Source organism: Piliocolobus tephrosceles, chromosome 8, assembly GCF_002776525.5.
Source record: "Piliocolobus tephrosceles isolate RC106 chromosome 8, ASM277652v3, whole genome shotgun sequence".
Lineage (NCBI taxonomy): Eukaryota > Metazoa > Chordata > Mammalia > Primates > Cercopithecidae > Piliocolobus > Piliocolobus tephrosceles.
The window spans coordinates 59342253-59365280 of NC_045441.1; the positions used below are offsets into that span (position 1 = coordinate 59342253).

Below are 23028 nucleotides of genomic sequence, written 5' to 3' on the forward strand. Positions count from 1 at the left end.
AGGAATGGGATGCATTAAGGAGCTATTGCTGTGAGGTGAGAAGTAACAAGAGCTGAATTAAAGTGGGTGTAACAGCAATAAAAAGAGGCAAAAAACTGAAGAGATGCTCCACCAAGAGAAACATCATCTTGCTGGTGGTGAGTCCCCATGACTTTAAGGAAGTAATACTTCAATTCTTAATAGGCACAGCCACACTTTAGGGTGTTTTCACACAGAACTAAGCATAGACAAGTATTTGGAAAATGTTATGACTTCTCATATTAATAAAGGAGAAACTGAAAGTAACTATCACTTGAAGTTGCTTAAATTAAAATAAAATTGGGCCCCTTACCCTCCAAATACACCACATACCACCTATGAATCTTATTTTTCCTCCTGACAAGTCTAAATTACTGACACACAGCTAAAATTGTATCCTGCTTCTGAAATGTTGAAAAGCCTAATACTTTCAAATACTACCATCACCTGAAGGAGTGAACCAAACTTTCATAATACAAATTCTGGAGGCCATATCTAAACTTCCCTCATCAATTACTTATGTTATGACTACTTTCTCTATGATATATAGTTTAAGGTTCAACATCTGATTCAAGGAATATATAAATCTTCCTAGAAACAAGAAATATTTATAGTTGCTTCTACTGGAACTGTTTTATCTCTTGGTCTTGTTATGTATCTATCTGTCTAGAATTTGTCATCTTGCTCTATGTCTAACTGGCTTGCAAGCTATAAGGGCAGTTTTATACTTAAATAGAATTTAACAATTCACATACAGTAATTCTCATAGTCTCTATAGTCAAGAGAGCACTTGTAAATACCCTGCTGCATTTAATCCTCACAAAGCAAAATGACAGAATATAAAACAAAACAGCCACTGTGAAAAATAGCTTGGCAATGGCTCAAAAAGTTAAATATAGAATTATCAGATTACCCAGCAATTCCACTCCTAAGTGTACTGAAAAGAATTGAAAATAGATACTCAAATAAATACACACGAATATTCACAGCAGCACTATTGACAATAGCCCAAAGATGGAAACAACCCAAATGTCCATTGACAGATGAGTGGATAAGCCAATGGTGGTATGGACATACAATGGAATGTTATTCAGCCATAAAAAGAAATGAAGTACCAATACATGCTACAGTGTGAATGAACCTGGAAAACATTATACCAAGTGAAAGAAGCCTAACAATATAGGTCACATATCGTATGATTCCATCTATAGGAAATATCTAGAGTAAGTGAACCCATAAAGGCAGAAATAGATTGGCAATTGCCAAGGGTTGGTGGGTAGGGCTTGGCAGGGCATGGAGGAGGATAATGGGGAGAGACAGAGAAGTGGTATGGGATTTCTTTCTGGGACTGATGAAAATTTCTGGAACTAGATAGAGGTGGTAGTTACACAATATTGTACTAAATTGTACATTTTATAATGGTTACTTTTATATGTTATCTGAATAGTAAATTTCACCTCAATAAAAAAAGAAGAAAACAGAAATTGATGGGAGCGAGTATAGAGAAATTGTTTAAATGAGGGATCATGAGGCATATTTTACCAAAAGGAAGTGTGGTCTCAGACATTAACAAACTTGCCAAGGCAAGCAGAAAAGATGAACTCATACAGTACTTCAAAACAAATCTAAATTTGAGTTCTGTGCTCTGACTACTAAACTAGATCAACTAGAATCCAGTGAAAGCTTTTTGGTTAATGCGTCCACTGATCACACTTGCAAAATTCAAGTACATATGTGTACACACACCACACACACACAATCTATAAAATATCAACATTGGCATACAAAACCTCAATTGTGAGACTGTGGTTTCAGTTATAATTAAGAAACTTTGTTGTTAAAAAGCCCCCAAATCTTTCCACAGCATGGAAACAGGTGGATGGCATAGAAATCTGTTTAGAAAACACAGTGATTTCCCCATCCAAATTGAGTTTCATTTACTTATTACTACTATTGTGAGACACAGTCTCACTCTGTCCCCATGCTAGAGTACAGTGGTGTGATCTCAGCTCACTGCAACCTTCACCCCCCGAGTTCAAATGATTCTCCTGCCTCAGCCTCCTGAGTAGCTGGGCTACAGGTGCATGTCACCATGCCCAGCTAATTTTTGTATTTTTAGTAGAGATGAGGTTTCACCATGTTGCCGAGGCTGGTCTTGAACTCTGGACCTCAGGTGATCTGCCTGCCTCAGCCTCTCACAGTGCTGGGATTACAGGTGTGAGCCACCGTGCCTCGCCTATTTATTCTTTATTAACGTGTCCATGGTATGTTTGCAAGACTAGGACACTTCTTGACTGACAGGTAGTTTTTTTCAACAACAAAAAAAAGTATGGCTATATTTCACATGCGAAAATGATGGTAAAACTGAACTCAAAAAAGCAACTCATAGGTTCTTTACAATCTACATTCTTTCTAATAAGAAGGCAGTGGAGCACAGTGGTTAAGAGTATTTTGTCATAAAACACACTTAGAGTGTTGGCTGGCTTTACTATTTGTGTGACCTTGAGAAAGTTATTAAATCTCCTTAAGTATCAGATTCTTAATTTGTACACTGAAAACATCAAATGTGTACAGTATAGATTGTTGTAAGGACATCATAAGGGAGTACATGTAAAGTACTTTAATAAAAGAGATGCTCAATTTATGGTAATTACGATTATTTCACCTCTACACTTACCTCTAGCTGAATATAGACTTGCTCAGGCATCTTCTGGCCATAGCTTTCCAAGAGGGTGATGGTTTCTTTTAGAGGTTCAAAGAGTTCATCAGTAGCTCTCTGTCGGCTTCTTACGGCCAGAATATTCCCCATGATGTCAACTAAACCATCATGATCACCTTCATTTAATTCTCTTTGAAGTCCTGCATCTGTCTCCTTTATAAATTCTTGTAGCTCATTCAGACTATTAAATATATATGTACATACACAAAAAATAAGTTTATTAAAACATTTAGTATAAGACTTCTGAGTGAATCTCATTTTCATTATGTACCTGATTAAATGTTATTTATCTCTATCATGAAATTGGCAACATTAATACTCTTAAAAGTAACATCTCAGTTTTAGAAAGCAGTTTAGAAAGTTATAATTCCAAATACCAAAGTACAAAGGCTACCTGTCAATGACAAATCTCAAAAGATGCTCTTGAAACATCCAGCTCCATTTCTTAATTATGGTTAACAAGCTCACTTTGAAAGGCTTCATGTCCACCTTGAACCAACTATCAAACACTCTGAAGTCATCAAATTTGCTCATCTGAACGTACAAAGCTTCATAAATGTCGATCTGTAGTTAGAAAAAAATTAACTAGAACAACTCAATGAAAAGCCAGTTCACTGCATTAAATGCTAAGGGTTTTCCTTGCCTGTTCTTTGAATTGCTCAAGAGCTGGTGGTTGTTTGGGAATGTCTTCATTTGCACAAGCATCCATTTCATCAGAAGATACAGCATGGCCATACAAGAGAAAATGCTTCATAAACTCAGCTCGATCATCCACCCAGAGGTAAGCATGGGTCTCCAGGGTGTTTCTGAAATCTAAGACTTTGTTGATGACATTCGACACTCTGTTCATGATCTCCTGCCTGACCTCTGCCAGGCCTAACATGTTATCCATATCATTCTAAATGAGAGGAAAACACAGCACTTATTCAAACCAACCTTGCTTTATCAATTATCTACAACATAACATTACCAAGGTAATTCTTCAAAGGGAAAGTAGTTAGAAAAATTAAAAATCACGTTGCTTTTTCCAACTTCTTTTTTCCCTGTGCTTACCATTATTCTAATTTGTTCTGGGTTTTGTTTTCTGGTGATTTTTTGTTTTTTTTTTTTTTCAGACAGGGTTTCGCCTTGTTGCTCAAGCTACAGTGCACTGGCTTTATCACAGCTCACTGCAGCCTCTAACTCCTGGGCTCAAGAAATCCTCCTGCCTGAGCTTCCTGAGTAACTGGGACTACAAGTGCATGCCACCACACCCAGCTAATTTTTTAATGTTTTGTAGACACGGTCTTGCTATGCTGCTTAGGCTGGTCTTGAACTCTTAGGCTCAAGCAATCCTCTTGCCTCAGCCTCACAAAGTTCTGGGATTCCAGGCATGAGCTACCTCACCCAGCCACAATTTGTTTTTGAATCATTAATATAAAAGCTAAATACCCGTTAACTAAGAAAATACCTGATAATTTTTAATTTCCAGGTGTGTTGCTATTCGGTTCATCTGGGCAGACATTCTAAAACTATTGCATAACATTTCTTCTACCAGATCATAGAAGCCATCCCCAGCCTCTCTGTCTAGAGAAGGTTTAAACACAATCTCAGGAGGCAACAACATCATTTGTGCTTGAAAAAATGGTGCTGGTTTCAACTGTTTCTCTGTATTCTTCAGAAAGAAGTCTAAGTCGTGCATTATAGCCTGAAAAAAGCCTTCCACCACAATATCATCAATGAATTCTACATAAATTTTCCAGTTATCCAGAGAGGGATCAGCTTTGAAGAGCTTCCTATTTTCCTAGAAACAGACAAGTATTAGTAGATGAATATAAACAAATAATTAGCATAAAAATTAAAACTTTCCATTTAAATAGTTTGTGAAAGAAGAGACTGCATTTTTGTGCACAAGACAGGAACATTCAAATACTAAGTTGCAGAACCTTAAGCTAGATGTCAAAGATCTAAGCAGGAATTAGAACATTAAGTTCACACATGAAATACATTCAAAAGTCATTTTTTCTAGGAAAGTTCTCTATGAAGATTGCTATCTTCAGATGCAGACAGGAAATACACTAGTTCCCAACGAATTCTAGACATATCGGACCCGGGCTCTAGTTCTTGCTCTGTCACTAACTCTGTGTCCTTAGACTTTGCCTTCCAGGGCCTTCCTTATACATAAAGAGATCTGTCGAACTGGTCCTTCAGAGAATATTATTCTGGAACATCTGAAGATTATCAAGTCAGGAAAGTATTATGTACTCTATGCCATTCTTGGAAACTCACAATGTATGTATCCTATTAAAGTCCATTGAGGCTATTATTAAAAAGTCAAAAATAACAGATGCTGGTGAGGTTGCACAGAGAAAGGAATGTTTATATACTGTTTGTAGAAGTGTTAATTAGTTCAACCACTATGGAAGACAGTGTGAAAATTCCTCAAAGACCCAAAAACAGAAATATCACTTGACCCAGCAATCCCATCACTGGGTATACACCAAAAGGGATATAAATCATTCTATTATAAAGACACACACATGTATGTTCACTGTAGCACTATTCACAGTAGCAAAGACATGGAATCAACCTAAGTGCCTATCAATGATACACTGGATAAAGAAAATGTGGTACATGTACACCATGGAATACTAACTAGCCATAAAAAAGAATGAGATCATGTCCTTTGCAGGAACATCGATGGAGCTGGAGGCCATTATACTCAGCAAACTAATGCAGGAGCAGAAAACCAAACACTGCATTTTCTCACTTATAAGTGGGAGCTAAATGATGAGAACACATGGACCCATAGAGGGGAACAACACGCACTAGGATCTCTAAAGGAGGATGGAGGTTGGAAGGAGGGAGAGGATCAGGAAAAATAATTAATGGGTACTAGGCTTAATACCCGGGTGATAAAATAATCTGTACACCAAACCTTCATGCCACAAGTTTACCTATCTAACAAACCTGCACATATTCCCCTGAACTTAAGAGTTTATTTTATTTTACTTTTTACTTTTACTCTACTTTAACTCCATTAAATGTGGTTTAGCCCAATTGTTTTCAGACCTTGTTTAAGCACAAATATTTTGTTTGTATGTATGTATGTATGTATGTATGTATGTATGTATGTATGTATTTTGCAAACCATCTGTAATAAGCAACCTATGGAATAGACCCAGTTTGGAAAATATTGGACTGGGGAAGTTCTAAGCTCCCTTCTTACATCAACAATACAAGATTCTTGCACCTCAGCGTCTCCCAAGAGTTTGGGCTACATTATGGACAAGTCAGTTGGGGCAAAACAGGACCTGAAGGCAGAGGTGTGGTTAAAGATGACTACAGGCTGAGCACGTGGTGTGCATGGCCCAGAGACACAGGTTTCAAAAGGTCAGGTGGGCAGCAAAGTTGATTCCAGGGAGGCTATCTGAGTGGCTAAAGTAGTCTATACAGATCAGACAGCAGATGCCCAAGGGAGGTACTGTAGCACAGAGCAAAGGAGACATTGGAATAAGATCTGATTATATGGTGGACTATACTCTGTTTTGATTATTCTTTACTATGGATATATGATCCAGGATGCAAAGGTGTATGCTTTAAGGAATCGGAACTAGAAAGGTGAGTATAGATTCTAATAAGGCAGGGCAAAGATGAGAGAATCCTAGCCTTCAAACAAATTTAAGAACTGCTCCTTCTCAGGAATGCTGTGTTGCCCATCAGCCAGGTAGAACCATTCAAATCTGGGTAATCATGTGACATGCACACCCGGAACTGTGCAGTACACATCCTAGGAAGTATACACAGCTGCCCTGGCCCCTATGTAGGCACTAAAAGGGAAAAGTATAGATCTTACAGCTAAAGAAAAATCCTTAGAGACCATCATCTTAGAGACATTATTATTGACTCTGTGTCCTCACCCAAATCTAATTTGAATTGTAATCCCCACGTGTTGGGAGAGTTGCTTGGTGGAAGGTGATTGAATCATGGGGACGGACTCCCTGCCCCAATCCCCCACTTGCTGTTCTCGTGATAGAATTCTCATGAGATCTGGTTGTTTGATAAGTGCGTGTTTCTTCCCCTTTTCTCTCTCTCCTGCCACCATGTAAGATGGACCTTGTTTCCCCTTTGCCTTCTGCCATGATTGTAAGTTTCCTGAGGTCTCCCCAGCCATATGGAACTGTGAGTCAATTAAATCTCTTTTCTTCATAAATGACCCTGTCTCAGGTAGTTCTTTTTTTTTCACAGCAGTGTGAAAACAGACTAACACAGACATGAAAACAAAGACCTAATACACATTCAGCGTCACACTAGTAGGAAGTTAACAGCTGAGCTAGGACTAGAAACCAGCCCTCTTAATCTCCCAGAGTAGGGCCTTTCCCATCATGTCACAGTCATACACACTTTTTCATACCAAGAGATCCACTTTATATCACTACAGTCACATTGATGAGAAATGCTGTATCTTCAGCACACTAGGATAAAGGGAGCAAAAGGAAGAGAAAGGAGAGCTTTAGACAACTGAATGATCACTCCGGTCCCTTCCAGACCCGATATTCCATGGTCCTGTTCCTCTCTTCTCTCCATGTTTAACTTTGACTCCAGACCACTCGCTGACATCCCACTGACCAGAAAACATGTAAAAGGCAGAACTGACTCACCCTTGGCCATATTTCTACAGCTTTTCCCCAAACCACGTTCCTCAAGTCAAGAGGAAAATAACCACTTAAAAGACCCAACTAATGGAAACAAATAATCATTTCATTTCCATTTTAAAGCTGGCTTACATTCCCTCAAGGCAGAAGCTCTCTTCCATTCTCAGATTGAGAACAGTGATTTCAAAGCTTCTTAGTTTTTGCCTGAAGGACAAAAATAGGAGGATCCACTTATTAATAGAACAAATTCTAAAATTTTTCTCTGAGATGACAATGCAAAACCTTGTTTTATGACGATTTCTAGTCATGTCTTGGCCACACTTTTAATGCATTTTCATGAGGATTCATAAATCTTAATGGTTTAAAATCCTTGGAGTTTGGGTAGTATATTTTTTTATTACCAAGAAAATGCAACAGAAAAAAACTAATTGTAATCCATCAACTGTCCCCTATGAGACAGATTCTAACACATAAACGGTTGTAGAGGTGTCTTCAAAGTCACAGAATAATTCACAGCATTTCAGTGAACAACTAGAAATAGTCCATGGCATGACTTAGTTAAGATACTGCTGAAAAACAAATTAATTTCCAGATAAATGCCTCCTTTACATGTCAGGACACCCCTGAGATTCTCTCCAGGCTACCCAGGTCTTTGGCAGAGCCTTCCAAGGGAGAATGGCCCTGCCTACATTTTGATTTCAGATTTCTAGCCTCTAGACTATGAGAGAATAAACTTCTTTCATTTCAAGACAGCCTGTTTGTGGACCTTGTCATAGCGACCTTGGGATGCTATTCCAGGCAGTACTTAAGGAAGACAGAAACAAAGTCTTTGCCCTAGCAAACTGTCATCGACGGGAAAATTAAAACTTTCTTAGAAATTTCAGAAAATGCTGGAAGTAAACAGAAACATTGAAACCCATGTTAATTATGTACTTTTTTATTTTCTTCTAGAAAATATGCTCTATCCACTACAGCATAGCAAATGTACTGTACTTTACTTTTTGGTAAGAAAATCTGTTACCCTTCAAAGCCTTTCTCCACTCAGCTTCCTGCCCTGGTTTTCCTCCTCCTGTCTCAGGCTTTCCTTTTCTGCATCTTTGGCTGGTCCTTCTTCTCCCCAGTCTCCTAAAGAGAAGAATGGTGGTCCAGCCAATGGTCCTTGATTTTCATCTATTCTCTAGCTAAACTCATGTTCTCAGTGATCTCATCTAGTCTCCTGGCTTAAATATCATTGCCACCCACTCCTCTTTCATTTGTGTTTTCAGTTTGGACCCCTCTCATTTACTCTAAATGAGTAAATCCAATAGCCCACTCAATTCCTCTACTTGGCTAATTAACATCTCAAATTCAAAAAGGCCAAAAATGAAATCTTGACCTTCCTTGCTAAGTCTCTTCCTCTCACACCCTTCCGCATCCGAATAGATTGCAACTTCACCTTTCCAGTTGATCATGACAAAATGTGTAGAATAATCTTTAACGTGTCTTTCATGCTCCACATCCAGTCTTTAGGAAATTCTGTTTGCTCCACTTAATTCAAAATATACCCAGAATCCAACTACTTATAATCACTTTCACTGCTACCACCCTGCTCCAGCACCATCATCTGTTACTTGCCTGTGCCATGGTGTGAACGCTTATGTCCTCCCAAAATTCAAAAGTGAAAATCCTAACCCCCAAGGGAATGGTATTAGGAGGAGGGGTTTAGGAGGAGGTGATTAGGTCCTGAGGGCAGAGCCTTCATGAATGGGAGTACTACCTATATAAAACAGGCCCAGGGGAACTTCCTCCAAGCAAGGACACAGTGAAAAGTTGGCAGTCTGCAACCTAGAAGAGGGGCCTTGCCAGAAACTGATCATGCTGGCACCTGGACCTCCAGAACTATAAGAAAACCATTTCTGTTGTTTTTAAGTTACCCAGTTTACAGTATTTTGCTATAGCAGCCTGAACATACTGAACCCCTAGATTACTAGTAAGAACTGCAACCTACCAGGTCACCCTGCCTCTTCCCTTGCCTCCCTACAGGGGGTCTCAACACAACAGCCAGAAATCCTTTAGAATGAAAGTCAGACTGTATTTACTCCACTCCTCAAAATTCTGCAGTGTCTTTCACATACCTGAGTGAGCCAAAGCCAGAGCCTGCACAAAGGCCTATGAAGCCTCCCCTGAGCTGCCAGTCCCTCCCCACGCAGCTTAGCATCTGACCTCACCTCAGCAACTCTCCACTCAGCTCCCTCTACTCGCCCCCCCACACTTCCCTGCTCTTCCTCCAGCATGCCCAGGGAGCCCCTGCCCAACAGCTATCTCCTCTGCCTGGAACACTCTTCACCAAAGGTCTGCTTGGCTGACTCTATCACCTTTATCAAGTCTTTGTTCATATTTCACCTTCTGGTTGAGGCCTACACTGATCATCCTACTTAAAACTGCATCTTCGACCCCACCCTCCAGAATTTCCTTGCCCTGCTCCAACTTGATCTTTTTTCTGCAGCATGTACCAGATCTAACACACCACGACTTACTATGTCACTGCTTATTATCTCTCTCGCCTCACTAGATTCAAGTTCCATGAGAGCAAGGATCTTTGTCTGCTCTGCTCTCTTTCATATTTCAAAAACCTAGAAAGGTGGTGGGTACACGCAAGGCTCACAATAAATTTTCTCAAATAAGTGAATGATGATGGACTGCAGAGACAAGATAGATAATGGGTTGCATACAATTCCCAGCAGGAAAACCATAATCTATTTCTTGTTCTGCTGAGAATTAGCCTAGAGACAAGGACCTTCATTTTACACATGAGAAAATTCAGGCCCAGTCTCTGGAAGACTCTGGTTTCCAGCCTTTACCAAGGACACTTTCCCTACCCCACACTGTGCTACTTCATGACAGCTTCAGAGTATATGTGTGTGTGTGAAAGAGAGTGCATGAGGGAGAAAGAGTGTGTGTGTGTGATGTGAGAGAGGAAGAGTGTGTGCGAGTGTGTGTGAGAGTGTGTGACATACAGAGAAGAAGAGTGTGTGTGAGAGCCAGAGAGATTTTGTGTGTTTGTGGGCGGCGGGGGAGGTCTGTCTGCCTTGCCCAAAGGAGAGTACTCATGGTTTAAGGACCGTGCCTGTCTATAGAGAAGACTCCACATAACAAGGATGCTCAGAGGAAACATGAAATACGCACTTTCATTCCCATCCCTTTTTTCCTTAAGAAATAGGAACAACAAGAAATCAACTCCCCATGTTCCCATCATCAGCACTGCACATCTGTGAGCACCACATTGCTACCTTTGTCTTCCCTCCCTTCTGTACTACAGATGAATGCTTCATGCTTCTATCTTAAGACACCTTCTACAGGTATTTATTGAATCCCATTCCCTCAATGGCTTTCTTCCAACAATTTTTTCTCCTTCCTAGACTACTGCAGTTAACATACAAACATCCTGAAACATCAACCACTGTTAAAAGGAAAACCCTCCCTACCCTGATGCACAGACCCCAGGTACTGCCCAGTTGTTGGTTTGCCCCAGAGCAGAGCTCCTCAGGATCTCCTCGGCTGCCTCCACTCACATTCCCCCATTCTCTCATCAGCCCACCCCCATCAGGCTTCCACTCCGCCACCATATGAAATTGCCTCTTCTCATCCCAATGACTTTCATGTTGCCAGATCTGAGGGTTAGCCTCCATCTTTATTCTCGGGTCCTACATCAGGATGGGACAGAGTTGAGCTCTTCCTCCTCCTTGAAATTCCTTCTTTATTGGTTTCCAGGGCATCACTCTTGCTTTTTCAGCATCCGATGCAGGATTTTGCTCTTCTCCCTGACCTAATGAGGACTTTGAGGCTAGTTTTTGGGCCTCTTTTCTATCTATAATTCCTACATGTTCTTAATTATATGCCTCTAAATACCATATATATGTGCATGAATCTCAATTCTCTGCTACTTACCTGGATTTTCTCCTGAACACAAGACACATGTGCAATTCTAGTCTACTCAAAATTGTCCCTTAGGACAAGCATCTCCAACTAACTTGTCCAAAAGCAAACCTTTTTTTTCCCCTACAAAATCTGCTCACCACAGTCTTCCTCATATCTGCCCTCATATTAAAGGGCAACTCCAGTCTAATCCAATCACTGAGACCAAAAACCTTGAAATCATCCTTCTCTCTCCTCTGATTCCTCAAAGCAAATTCTGCTGGCCCTGCCTTCAAAATATATGCAGGATATGAACTGCCTTGATCACTAGCACCGTGACCCAAGGCAGCATCATTTCTCACCTGGATTATTAGCGTAGGCTCTGAAGAGTCTCCCTGCCAACCACTTCTTTGCTCCCCTGTGGCTTACCCTCCACAGGGAAAGCCTTTGAGCAGAAAGTCTCTGGCTCTTTTTCCCCTTACAGTAAAATCCAAAGTCCTCATAACAGCCTGCTAACCCCACGCAATGTGCCATTAGTCTCTTCTACCTCATCCTCCACTACCACTCCCCTTGCAAATTCTGCTCCCAGTTTGCTGACAGATCCTGGGACAGGACAGGCTGCTCCCGCCTTGAAGTGTCTACACTTTTGCTCTCCAGAATGTCCTTCTCCTCATATCCGTATGCTTTGTTCCCTGTCAGTTCTCTGCAGAAATACTATCTTAGGAAAGAGGCCTGCCCAACCACCCTACCCCCAAGCGACTCCCTATTCCACCTGCTCTGCTCCATTTTTCATCATTACTCCTATCACAACTGACATATTATCTATTTGTTCATTTCTCTTGCTAACTTTCTCTGACTAGAGTGTAAACTCCATGAAATAAAGGATTTTGGCTGGGGAGGGGGGCTTTTTTGTTTGCTTTTATTTTCCTGCCTTCTGCCTTTTGTGTTTGTTTGTTTTTTTTTTTCTGTTTTTCCTTGAATTCATAACCCTAGATTAGTGCCTGTTACTGTTTTAGGAACTCAAATCTTTGTTAAAAGGAGAGTAATTATTGTTGTCATCCTTAGGAGATGGTTGAGAGGGTTCCTTGAGATGACCTAAGCAAGGTGTTTGTTTGGCACATACGAGGCAGTCAACAAACAGTGGTAGCTATTAGGAGCATCCAAAAGAGGATGCAACTGTGACAAGGTAAAGATTCTATCACTAGCCTGTTTCATCAACACATCTCACATTCTGATCTCTTCCCTCAGAAATGAGAGTAGTGAGGGCTACAGAAATTGTAGGCAAGTAACACAAATTCCCCCACTTCAAATGCCTAATAAAACTATTCATAAAGTTCTTTCAGGCTTGATAAAAGAGTCCCACATTATTAGGTTAAGTATTTTTGCTCTTTTCTGAACTCAATGAAAAGATCTATAAATCCTGAAAGCTTAAAAGCCGTTACCTCGACCAAGTTGTGGATCTTGCAGCCATCTTCTTGAATTAACTTGTATTTTTTTGTAAACAAATCACGCTTGTCCTCCAAGGTGAAGGCCACCTCTCGTCTGTGCTCTCTCCTCGGAGGTAGCACGCACCCGGCCCAGGCCCTCATGGTCTGCTGGATCACCTTCATGTTGCTCTGTGTGTGCTCAACTCTGTGCTCCAACTCGGACGTGGCCGCCCTCACCCTCTCGATGTAGCCCCAGCAGTCATCCTGCCACGTCAGCCACATTGTGGCTGCTGTCAGCTGCTCGTCAATAGCCCTCAGCTCATCTTCAATCAGAGGGTATTCAACTTCCAGGAGCGTCCGTTTGAGCTTATTATACCCTTGTACAAGAAGGTCAAGATTTCCAATGTACTGAGCAAAGAAAACAACAAAAAGTGCCAAATATGTTAGCTATTTTCTCTGTCTTAAAGACGTAAAAATGTCATATAGGTCTATATAATAATTACAATTCAAAATATTTATATTCATAATAGGCCCTAGTATCTTTTTTTTTTTTTAACAAAAAACACAAACCTTTAAAATAGTGTTCCTTTTTCTGAAGATGGCTAAAGCTGAATCTGGTATGTCTTGTTTCTTCAACATCAGAAGATATTTCACTTCTCTCAATATAGCCACTAGCTATTAAAACAACAATTATTAAAAATATTGCATATTTTCATAATGTCACTCTATTTTAACTCAAGTTTAACTTGAAACACTTAGGATGTTATCCAAGGATTACTATATTTCCAAATCAACAAGGTAAATGAGCTATTGTTTCATATACTTTTTAAAAACAAAAATCATACATTCCATAATAAAGTAAAGGTATACGAATTATCCCTAAAACACCTCAAGAAATTAGTTTCTATAAATTGGTTTTATGAAATCAGAAAGTAGAAGGAATCCTCAGTTTACTGTGTCATATATTTAGGTATGTGTGCTGAGTTTTACTAGCAAAATAAAGTCAATTATTCTCTGTATATGTTTTAGGGAAACAGATCAGAATTCGGGTACAGAGTATGCTTATCCAACTCAGTGAGGCTAACTTTCCCACTTCCTAGGCATGCATATGGACTGTCATGAGAGACTCCAGGTAATCACTAAGAGTGAATGTATAATCTTCATTCCCTAAAAATCCAGCCAGATGTTTAAGGCATTTTGTGTTTTGTCATGGAAATTACAAATAGATATTCTTATAAGCTTGTCCCTTATCCTAAAGCATATCCATGGTGGTAAACAGAAAAGAAAGCTTATTTTGTGTCTCATATCTAGCAAGCTGCCAGACTTGGAGATCGTTTGTTTAAATATATACAATGCATATACATATGTACATGTACATCTGGTATTTAAATTTTTGCACATATAATTATATACACATACACATATATAAATGGTAACAAAGTCCCATTGTTACATAACATGTAATGAAATTATGAGAAAATGAATTGAGAAAATATATGAAATTTCCTTTGTTACATGATTTACCATGCAGTAACAAAAGACCTGTTTAATAAATAAAATATTCATCCTGGATACTATCTAACTGTTAATATTTTATATTGTTTTATGTTTTTTAAAATTACCATCAATTTAATTACCATATACAAGCTCACTGTCCCTTTGAAAGAAATGACAATAAGTTAAAATTTACCAGTGCTCATCAAAAACCTGACACGTCTTTCATTCTGTGTATTCTGTTAATTCCCCAAATCTTAACTTATATGATGAAATTTTAACGAAAACACTGGTGTATGTTATGAATATATTTAAGTCAGAAACTATCTGGTAAAGACAAATGATTCAATTCACTTGAGCTGACATTTACTAAGTGTAACCAAGCACCAGACACTAAACTAGAAACACAGAGCATAAAGATGCAATGAAATGGATGCTACTCTCAGTGGCTCATTATCTAGTGAGGGTAGGGTGGTAAAGAAATAATTACAATACAAATTAATAGAGTAATGAGTAGAATTTGAGAAATCTCTACAACAAAGACCTACAAGAAATTGTTTACAGTTATAGTCCTCGCAACTCTGACATTTTCCCAAATGTAAATTACAAATGACTGGAAATACCAGAAACATGCTTATAATAAAAATGGCACTTATAAATCATCTTAAAAAATGAAATCCCTACCTTTGGGTCAAAATTGACACGGAGAAGACCATTTATGGCACTGAATTTAACCAAGGGTTGATTCAAATTGAATTCACATATTTCATCCACATTACTTTTCCATTCATTGTAGACATGATTTTCAAATTTATCAAGCAAAGTGGTCATTTCAACATACTTTTGATAAACTAAGGCATTATCAGGATTGCCCAAAAATCTGTAGGAATAAGGTTTTTCTACTGGTTTATACATATATTGGATAGATTTCAGCTTAATAATTGTATAGTAATACAATACACAATATAAAATACATAAAATATGATAATGCACTATAAACAACCAGGAAGAGAAACAGTCAAGACCAAATTATGCCTATGAATTGCTTTTGCTTTAAAAGATAAAGTTATAAGATGAATGAAACTCAGGATGTTACTAAATGTTGATAGCAACAAGCTACTGGCTCCTACGAAGAGAAGAAAAAGGCACAAAGACTGCATAATAAAAGCAGTGTTACTTATTGGAAAAAGGAAAAATAATAACAGCAAGAAACTCCAAACATGGTGAGTGGAAAGGACAAGTGAAAAGAAAAAAGGTCCAGAAAACACGTAAGCATATGAAATTCTAAGAGTCCCATTATAAATATTCCAAAACCATGGGAATGAATCCCTCTCCACAAACCCAACCAGTGAGAGAAGTGAACAGGGCAATGGCTTCCTAAGTGCTAATATGAACAGCTCACTCTCTTATATAAAATGTCACCCATACCATTAGAATAATTTGCCATGACCTAAGCTTAACTACTTACAGATAACGGAGAGATGCAAAGTTTGACCAAAACATTTGAAGTCGTTGGAGGACCTGTTGGGCCCATCTGATATTTCCTGAGGTAAATGGCATGTTCTTGTTAAGAGCTACATGTCCACGTTCAATCTGCAAGTTGATATTTTGGTGAAGAGGAAGAAAGGGAACATTTAGTCAGAATGGTTCCCAACCTTGTAAGCAATTGTTCATTTTGGTATTTTTACAGTAGTATAAAACATATGTGTTTAATCACTTGATTACTAGAAGAGTTATAGTCCTAAAGCAAGTTTACCATCTCCATGAGGAAATCAGTTAAATAAAAGCACAAAAAGGTAGTGCATATATCTAGTCTTTAGATATAATCACATAGAGTTCTAGTTGATGGTCATTATCTGCAAAAATGATGCTGTCAATGTGTCCAACCTTATGCACCACTCACCTGTTTCATGTGTTCATTATACAATTGCTTACACACATCCAGCTCTGTATTAAACATATGCACTAGTGTGCTGTAATGTAGGCTGAAAATTTCCATGACAACTGGCTTCTCTAGAAAATTTCCAAATACGGTCAAAAGCTATAAAAATCAAAGTTAAGGCAACGTTAAGCACTATGAGTTTTTAACACAAATACCCAGCTCACAATGTCCCCCTTCAAATCTCTTACATGACTGAAGTTTAGAATCTTAAAAGTATCCTGTGATGCTTCAAAATGTAAAATGTATTTTTTGCATCTCCCTGAAATTTCTGTACATCCAATAAACCAATTCTAGATGTAAAATAATTTTCCTTTCTCAGCAGAAAGGAACCATTGTCTGTCTGCAATTTCTGCTCACAGCTAATACTATTTCCTGTTGGGTGGCAGGTAATGTTTCAGAAGACGCTTTGCAGACACAAGAACAGAAACAAGATTCATGTGCTTGTTACTGTTCTTCCCTCCTACATATGTATTCTTTAGATATAAATATCCATATATCCATATTGAGGCCCTCTAGGTCACAGTATGAATAATTATACCAGATGTGCCAGTCACCATGGATGCATGCCTATGGCCCCTGGTACATCCACATGACCCAGCCACCCCCAACAGTGTCCTGGGGCTACAGTGGTGACTGCTACAAGGACAATCACTCCACAGGTGGACCACTCCTTTGACATGAATGTCCTGGCTCAAATCAATGCCTTGAGCTAATCAGATTCTTTCTCAGAGTCAGGGCCTGGCTGAATCCATGCTGGCTAAAAATTCCAGTGAGCAGAAACTACTAGCAAGCAGAGGGAGCCAACTGATGGGGGGACAGCAGAAAGCAGACACACAGACTGAACAGGATCATATCACCAGCAAAGCAGGAGTGAAGTCTCACAAGCTCCTCTTGTTCAGTCAATGGAGCCCCCTAGATTTCAAACTTACCTTCACTGTCAGTGTTCACAAAGCTTAGTTATCCAGTGAGTCTGATTTTGGATTCCCATTAGTCTCTTGTTTACTACCCAGTGTGGATTCTTTTGTGTGCTAGCATAAAAGAGCTCTTTCCTTGCAAGCAAAATGACATTTATTTGTATATAAATTTGTATAAAACAAATTTTATTTGTATATAACCAATGTTTCTATAGTGCTATGTCCCAGGAACTATATGTCAAGGGCCTTAAAAGTGCTGTTATTACACACTCCAGGTGAGGAAACTGAGTTACAAGGAGAGAATGATTTTCCCAACTTCATAACAGCTAGTGGCGGAGCTGGGATTTGAAACCAGGCAGTGTAGCATTTGGGTTTGTGTTCACCGTGTAGCTTCTCATCAGCTAATATGCCATTGAAAGTTATATCATTTTGTCAGCTGATCATTCTGTGTGGGCTTCATAATACGTTAGTTACTAAGCCTGTCATATAGATATTTTCTTTGAAAGAAGACATATCAAAACAACTACGTATATTTACAGTGGCATATAAACTGTATCCAAGGTCACGCCTTGTTTAGCAATATGGCAAAGGAGGGGGCTTTGTTCTTTTTAAGGAAATAATAGGTGTTCCCTAAAATGTGTTTCACTTAAAAAACAGCTTTATAATAAAAATTTGCAAATATTTCCATAAACTACATTCACTGAAAATAAAATTACCATGAAAAAATTATAGAAATTAAAATGTAACTATAACTATACCTTGGGGTCAATTTAGACAAACACATTCTGACTTTTTCTGGTAACATCAGTTATAACCGCAGTAGAAACTGCTAAATATTTTTAAATCTACTACTCAGCTGCTACCTAGCAAAATGTAACTGATAAACTTTCTTCCCACAGTCATTGTTTTGTTGAGTTTGGGTTTCAAACAAAATTTCTAAAGTAAACATTGTCTCATATATTTAACAAAAAAGTATACTCCAACAAGAATTTATAAGTATATTTATTTCACAACATTATTTTTTTAAACACTTATCATATTGACCACAATGGAAAGAATAGTAGAAGTTTCCTAGCTACATCACATCTTGCCTACCAGCTTAGCGGTCCTTAACTCCAAGTTTTCAAGAGAAAATATTCTGAGGCGAGGTTGTAAAGCCAAAAAGTAGTAGGAAAAGTCTCAAAGTTTTAGGCAGTATACATCATTGTAATTGTCATCCAAAATGTATAAAAATTACCCTCCAGGAGGAGAGTAAAGGTCATTTCAAGCTCTTGCTTCTTTGTTCACAGTAAAACTAAAAGCTATTTTATGAAGAGTAGAGATGTTTTCTTTCACATTGACTTCAAGACTAAAGAGTAATTCCCACCACATGCTTCTCTTTCCAAATATCCCGTCTGAGATCTGCAAGGTTTGCCTTAATTTTGCTCCACTTCTTTCATTGCGTAATACAGATTTTCATAACACTATTGCCATTGTTCAGTGTAGTACATATTTATATTTTTCCTAGGTGTGCCACTTTGAATGATTTTTAAAAATCCGCGGCCACCTAAACCATACACACTTCATATTTTAATAGTTTTCAAAGCTGAAGTCCTTTCTAGACACTTTTTTTGTTTTTACACACTTCGGTTTGCTTTCATGTAAATTTTAGAGAGCCATTCAGTAGTATTTGTTTTTGTTTTTTGGTGAGCACACCTAGCACTTTAGATTTTGAAGCACTATACTTTTGTATTAGCGTAGAACAGCCCTCAGTTCCAGTGCCCTTCCTGGCCATGTCTTTGACAATAGCAGGTATTATAACAGTAGTCTTCAGAGAACAGTCTACAAATATTTTTCTTCCCAGGGACTAACAGTAAATGGTCAGAGCTCATCATCCTATCCCTATAGGTGAAATATTTTGCTAAGTACACAGCCTTGTAATTTCTTCCTCTGCCATTACACTTGCAGCAGTTTACCCTCATCAGTATGTTATTTCATTACTTGAACTACCAGTCAGTCCACCTTGCCTCAAGTAGTTATTAAATGTCACTTTGTACAAGTCACCATGGAAGGCAATCTACACAGAAGCTATAAGCTGATGCCACACCTCCGCCAAGCTTATGACAGTAGAATCTCATATTTGTTCAGTAAACAGGTCAAATATGTGAAAAGTTAAAGAAAAAAACCTTTTACCTAAGAGATTAAATTGTTTAGAAAAAAATTAACTGGCAGGTACTATAACAGAATTCATATTAATGGTAGTGAGAAAGAGAAACTTGAACTGAAAATGGCAGGAGCCTCTGTAATTGAGATTTAATTCTACATTCTTTTTTTGGTTATTTATAAAATCATGAAAGAAAACTAGTTCCAGTAGCAAAGAATATGATAGACTATCACACAGACATTTAAAAAAATAATAGTTGAACTGTTATAAAGGCAAGAAAAAATTGTACGACTCTTTGTTAAGTGAAGATTACAGTAGAGGATGAAAATATAATGTCATTTTTGTCAAAGAGAAACAAGTATGCATATCTAGACAAAAAATAGTGGCAGTATTAAATATAATAATTATATATGACTATTATAGATGTTAGACATGAGATATTAGATTACAGGTCATTTTATAACAACAGGCTGTATATTGCGGCTGACGGCACCTGAGTTTCACTGAAGAGTTCTTATAAAACAAAGAACTATTTGATGCTCATGAATTCTTTCTTTTTTTAATACTTTAAGTTCTGGGATACATGTGCACAATGTGCAGGTTTGTTACATAGGCATACATGTGCCATGGTGGTTTGCTGCACTCATCAACCCATCATCTACATTAGGTATTTCTCCTAATGCTATCCCTCCCCTAGCCCCCCACTCCCTGACAGGCCCCAGTGTGTGATGTTCCCCTTCCTGTGTGCATGTGTTCTCATCATTTAACTCCCACTTATGAGTGAGAACATGTGGTGTTTGGTTTTCTGTTCCTGTTTTAGTTTGCTGAGAATGATGGTTTCCAGTTTCATCCATGTCCCTGCAAAGGACATGAACTCATCCTTTTTTATGGCTGCATAGCATTCCATGGTGTATATGTGTATATGTACCACATTTTCTTTATCCAGTCTATCATTGATGGGCATTTGGGATGGTTCCAAGTCTTTGCTATTGTGAACAGTGCTGCAATAAACATACTTGTGCATGTGTCTTTATAGAATGATTTATAATCCTTTGTGTATATACCCAGTAACGGGATTGCTGGGTCAAATGGTATTTCTGGTTCTAGATCCTTGAGGAATCACCACACTGTCTTCCACAATGGTTGAACTAATTTGCACTCCCATCAACAGTGTAAAAGCATTCCTATTTCTCCACATCCTCTCTAGCATCTGTTGTTTCCTGACTTTTTAATGATCACCATTCTAACTGGCGTGAGGTGGTATCTCATTGTGGTTTTGATTTCCATTTCTCTAATGACCAGTGATGATGAGGTTTTTTTCATGTTTCTTGGCCACATAAATGTCTCCTTTTGAGAAGTGTCTGTTCATATCCTTCACCTACTTTCTGATGGGGTATTTTGTTTTCTTGTAAATTTGTTTCAGTTCCTTGTAGATTCTGGATATTAGACCTTTGTCAGATGGATTGCAAAAATTTTCTACCATTCTGTAGGTTGCCTGTTCACTCTGATGGTAGTTTCTTTTGCTGTGCAGACGCATGTTAGTCTAATTAGATCCCATTTGTCAATTTTGGCTTTCGTTGCAATTGCTTTGGTGTTTTAGTCATGAAGTCTTTGCTCATGCCTATGTCCTGAATGGTACTGCCTAGGTTTTCTTCTAGAGGTTTTATGGTTTTAGGTAATCATCCTATCCCTTAGATTTAAGTCTTTAATCCATCTTAATTTTTCTATAAGATGTAAGGAAGAGGTCCAGCTTCAGTTTTCTGCATATGGCTAGCCAGTTTTCCCAACACCATGTATTAAATAGAGAATCCTTTCCCCATTGCTTGTTTTTGTCAGGTTTGTCCAAGATCTGATGGTTGTAGATGTGTGGCATTATATCTGTTCCATTGGTCTACATAACTGGTTTGGTACCAGTACCATACTGTTTTGGTTACTGTAGCCTTGTAGTACAGTTTGAACTCAGGTAGCATGATACCTCCAGCTTTGTTCTTTTTGCTTAGGATTGTCTTGGCTATAACGTGCTCTTTCTTGGTTCCATATGAAATTTAAAGTAGTTTTTTCTAATTCTGTGAAGAAAATCAGTGGTAACTTGATGGGGATAATATTGAATCTATAAATTACTTTGGGCAGTATGGCCATTTTCACAACATTGATTCTTCCTATCTAGATCCTCATGAATTCTTTACGTTAAAATGCTCAACTGGGGCCAGAGAACGCTGATGGCTTCACCACTGACTAGCCAATTCATTTACAGGTCAAAATCAAACAATATCTTTAAAAAATCTGTGTCTGCTATATTGTTCGACACTGCCATTCTCAATGAATTATACCCATGATTTCTTAGCTCCTTTTCTTCTGATACTGAACCCTCCCCATCCCTCTTTTGGGATGTTATCTGATTATTAATTTATACTTGATTTGTAATTTTTTTTGTCAAGCAAGTTTTACATGGTGTTCCTATTCCCCATATTATAAGCTTTTCATATGTGGACACTATTGAGATGCTTTTCTTTTATGTAACTCTTAACTGTATTTCATCAATTCTGTGACAAGCATACTTTTATGTTTCAAAATCTCTGCAATTGAAATACATTATGCAATCAATGAAATTATAATTATTTGGCAGCATTTTTCAATTGTTACACAAAATAATGGTGTGTCTGATCATCAATGATATCTTGTGCCTGGGTAAACACAGTATATAAATTGCTATTTGTTTCAGTCAGAAAAATAAAATAGGCAGATGAACCTAACATATCTAAACAATGGTAAACAAAAGAAATTCCCGAATTAAGGTATTTTTCACTTTTTACTGTGACTTAATTTTGAATCAGTATTTCACTGGCCAGGCCAAATTTTCTGTGAAGATAATGAGAGCTAAAACACTGTGAATGCAAGAAAAAAACAGTAACTAAATATCCTAAAATCATCTTGTACAAAGTGTCATTATTCATTAGTACATTATTCAAAGTTTATTATTCAGTGAGCTGAATTTGAAGGGAATATGATGAGTTAACCTAGTTAATACTCTACCTGAATGAGAATTCAACCCTTTCATCTAACAGCCTATATTACTCATTAGTAAAACATGTTTTATGATAGCTTCTTCAGAACTAACCTTAAATGCAGCTTCTAAGCCATTGCAGTTAAAGAAAGCTTCACAAATAATTGTCCCAAGCCTTCTGTCAAATTCCAGAGTTTTGGACTTAAATGCCACATAATCACTTTCAAATTCCTGTAAAATTCAAAGTGAAATATTAGTGTATTGGAAAGAATCCAACAGTGAAAACAGCAATCACACAAGCGTGACCTTACTTTAGCTCTCTCTCGCTCTCTGAGTGAATTTATTTTTCATAGCAGGATTCCAGGGAAGATCAAGAAAGAGCTATATCTGACTGACTGCAAGTGCCACCTTACAGAATCACTGAAAGCTTAGTACTTTTCCCCTATGCTTTCCCAGTGCTTTTCAGTGGCTCAGGCCCCAACAGCAGTGCTTTGGCTCACGTGCTCATATAGAAACCTCAGTCTCTCCTCCTTCTCCCAATTCATTTTGATTATAAACGAAAAAGTGAAGTTTTTCAGAAAATAAAAAAGAACCTATCCTCATTATAACTTTAGTCCATCTATAAGTTTAAATAGGAAGGGTTTTTGTTTGCTTTTTCATGGAGTTGAAAATCTACATGGAAACACTATTTCTTCAGGTGTGAACTGAAATCCACAGGTAAGAAAACATCATTAGTGATACAGAGGAAACAAATACTCTTATATTTTCCCAGTTTTTTATTAGTATGCAGTTCACATCCTTCAGTTTCCTAATACATAACCATCTACTCCCATAGTTAG

General features: G+C 38.1%; 1 protein-coding gene across 1 annotated transcript in view; it reads right to left on the reverse strand.

Annotated features, from left to right (window-relative positions):
* The window catches only part of DNAH11 (dynein axonemal heavy chain 11), a 371689-nt gene that overhangs the window by 310042 nt on the left and 38619 nt on the right, over positions 1-23028 (reverse strand). Inside the window, exons 9-18 of the mRNA XM_031935967.1 lie at positions 22304-22420; positions 16090-16227; positions 15655-15779; positions 14871-15066; positions 13263-13367; positions 12708-13100; positions 4188-4520; positions 3381-3635; positions 3132-3301; positions 2696-2918 (exon numbers count right to left, since the gene is read on the reverse strand). Coding sequence (XP_031791827.1) covers positions 2696-2918; positions 3132-3301; positions 3381-3635; positions 4188-4520; positions 12708-13100; positions 13263-13367; positions 14871-15066; positions 15655-15779; positions 16090-16227; positions 22304-22420 — 2055 coding nt within the window. The remainder of the gene's footprint in view (positions 1-2695; positions 2919-3131; positions 3302-3380; positions 3636-4187; positions 4521-12707; positions 13101-13262; positions 13368-14870; positions 15067-15654; positions 15780-16089; positions 16228-22303; positions 22421-23028) is intronic.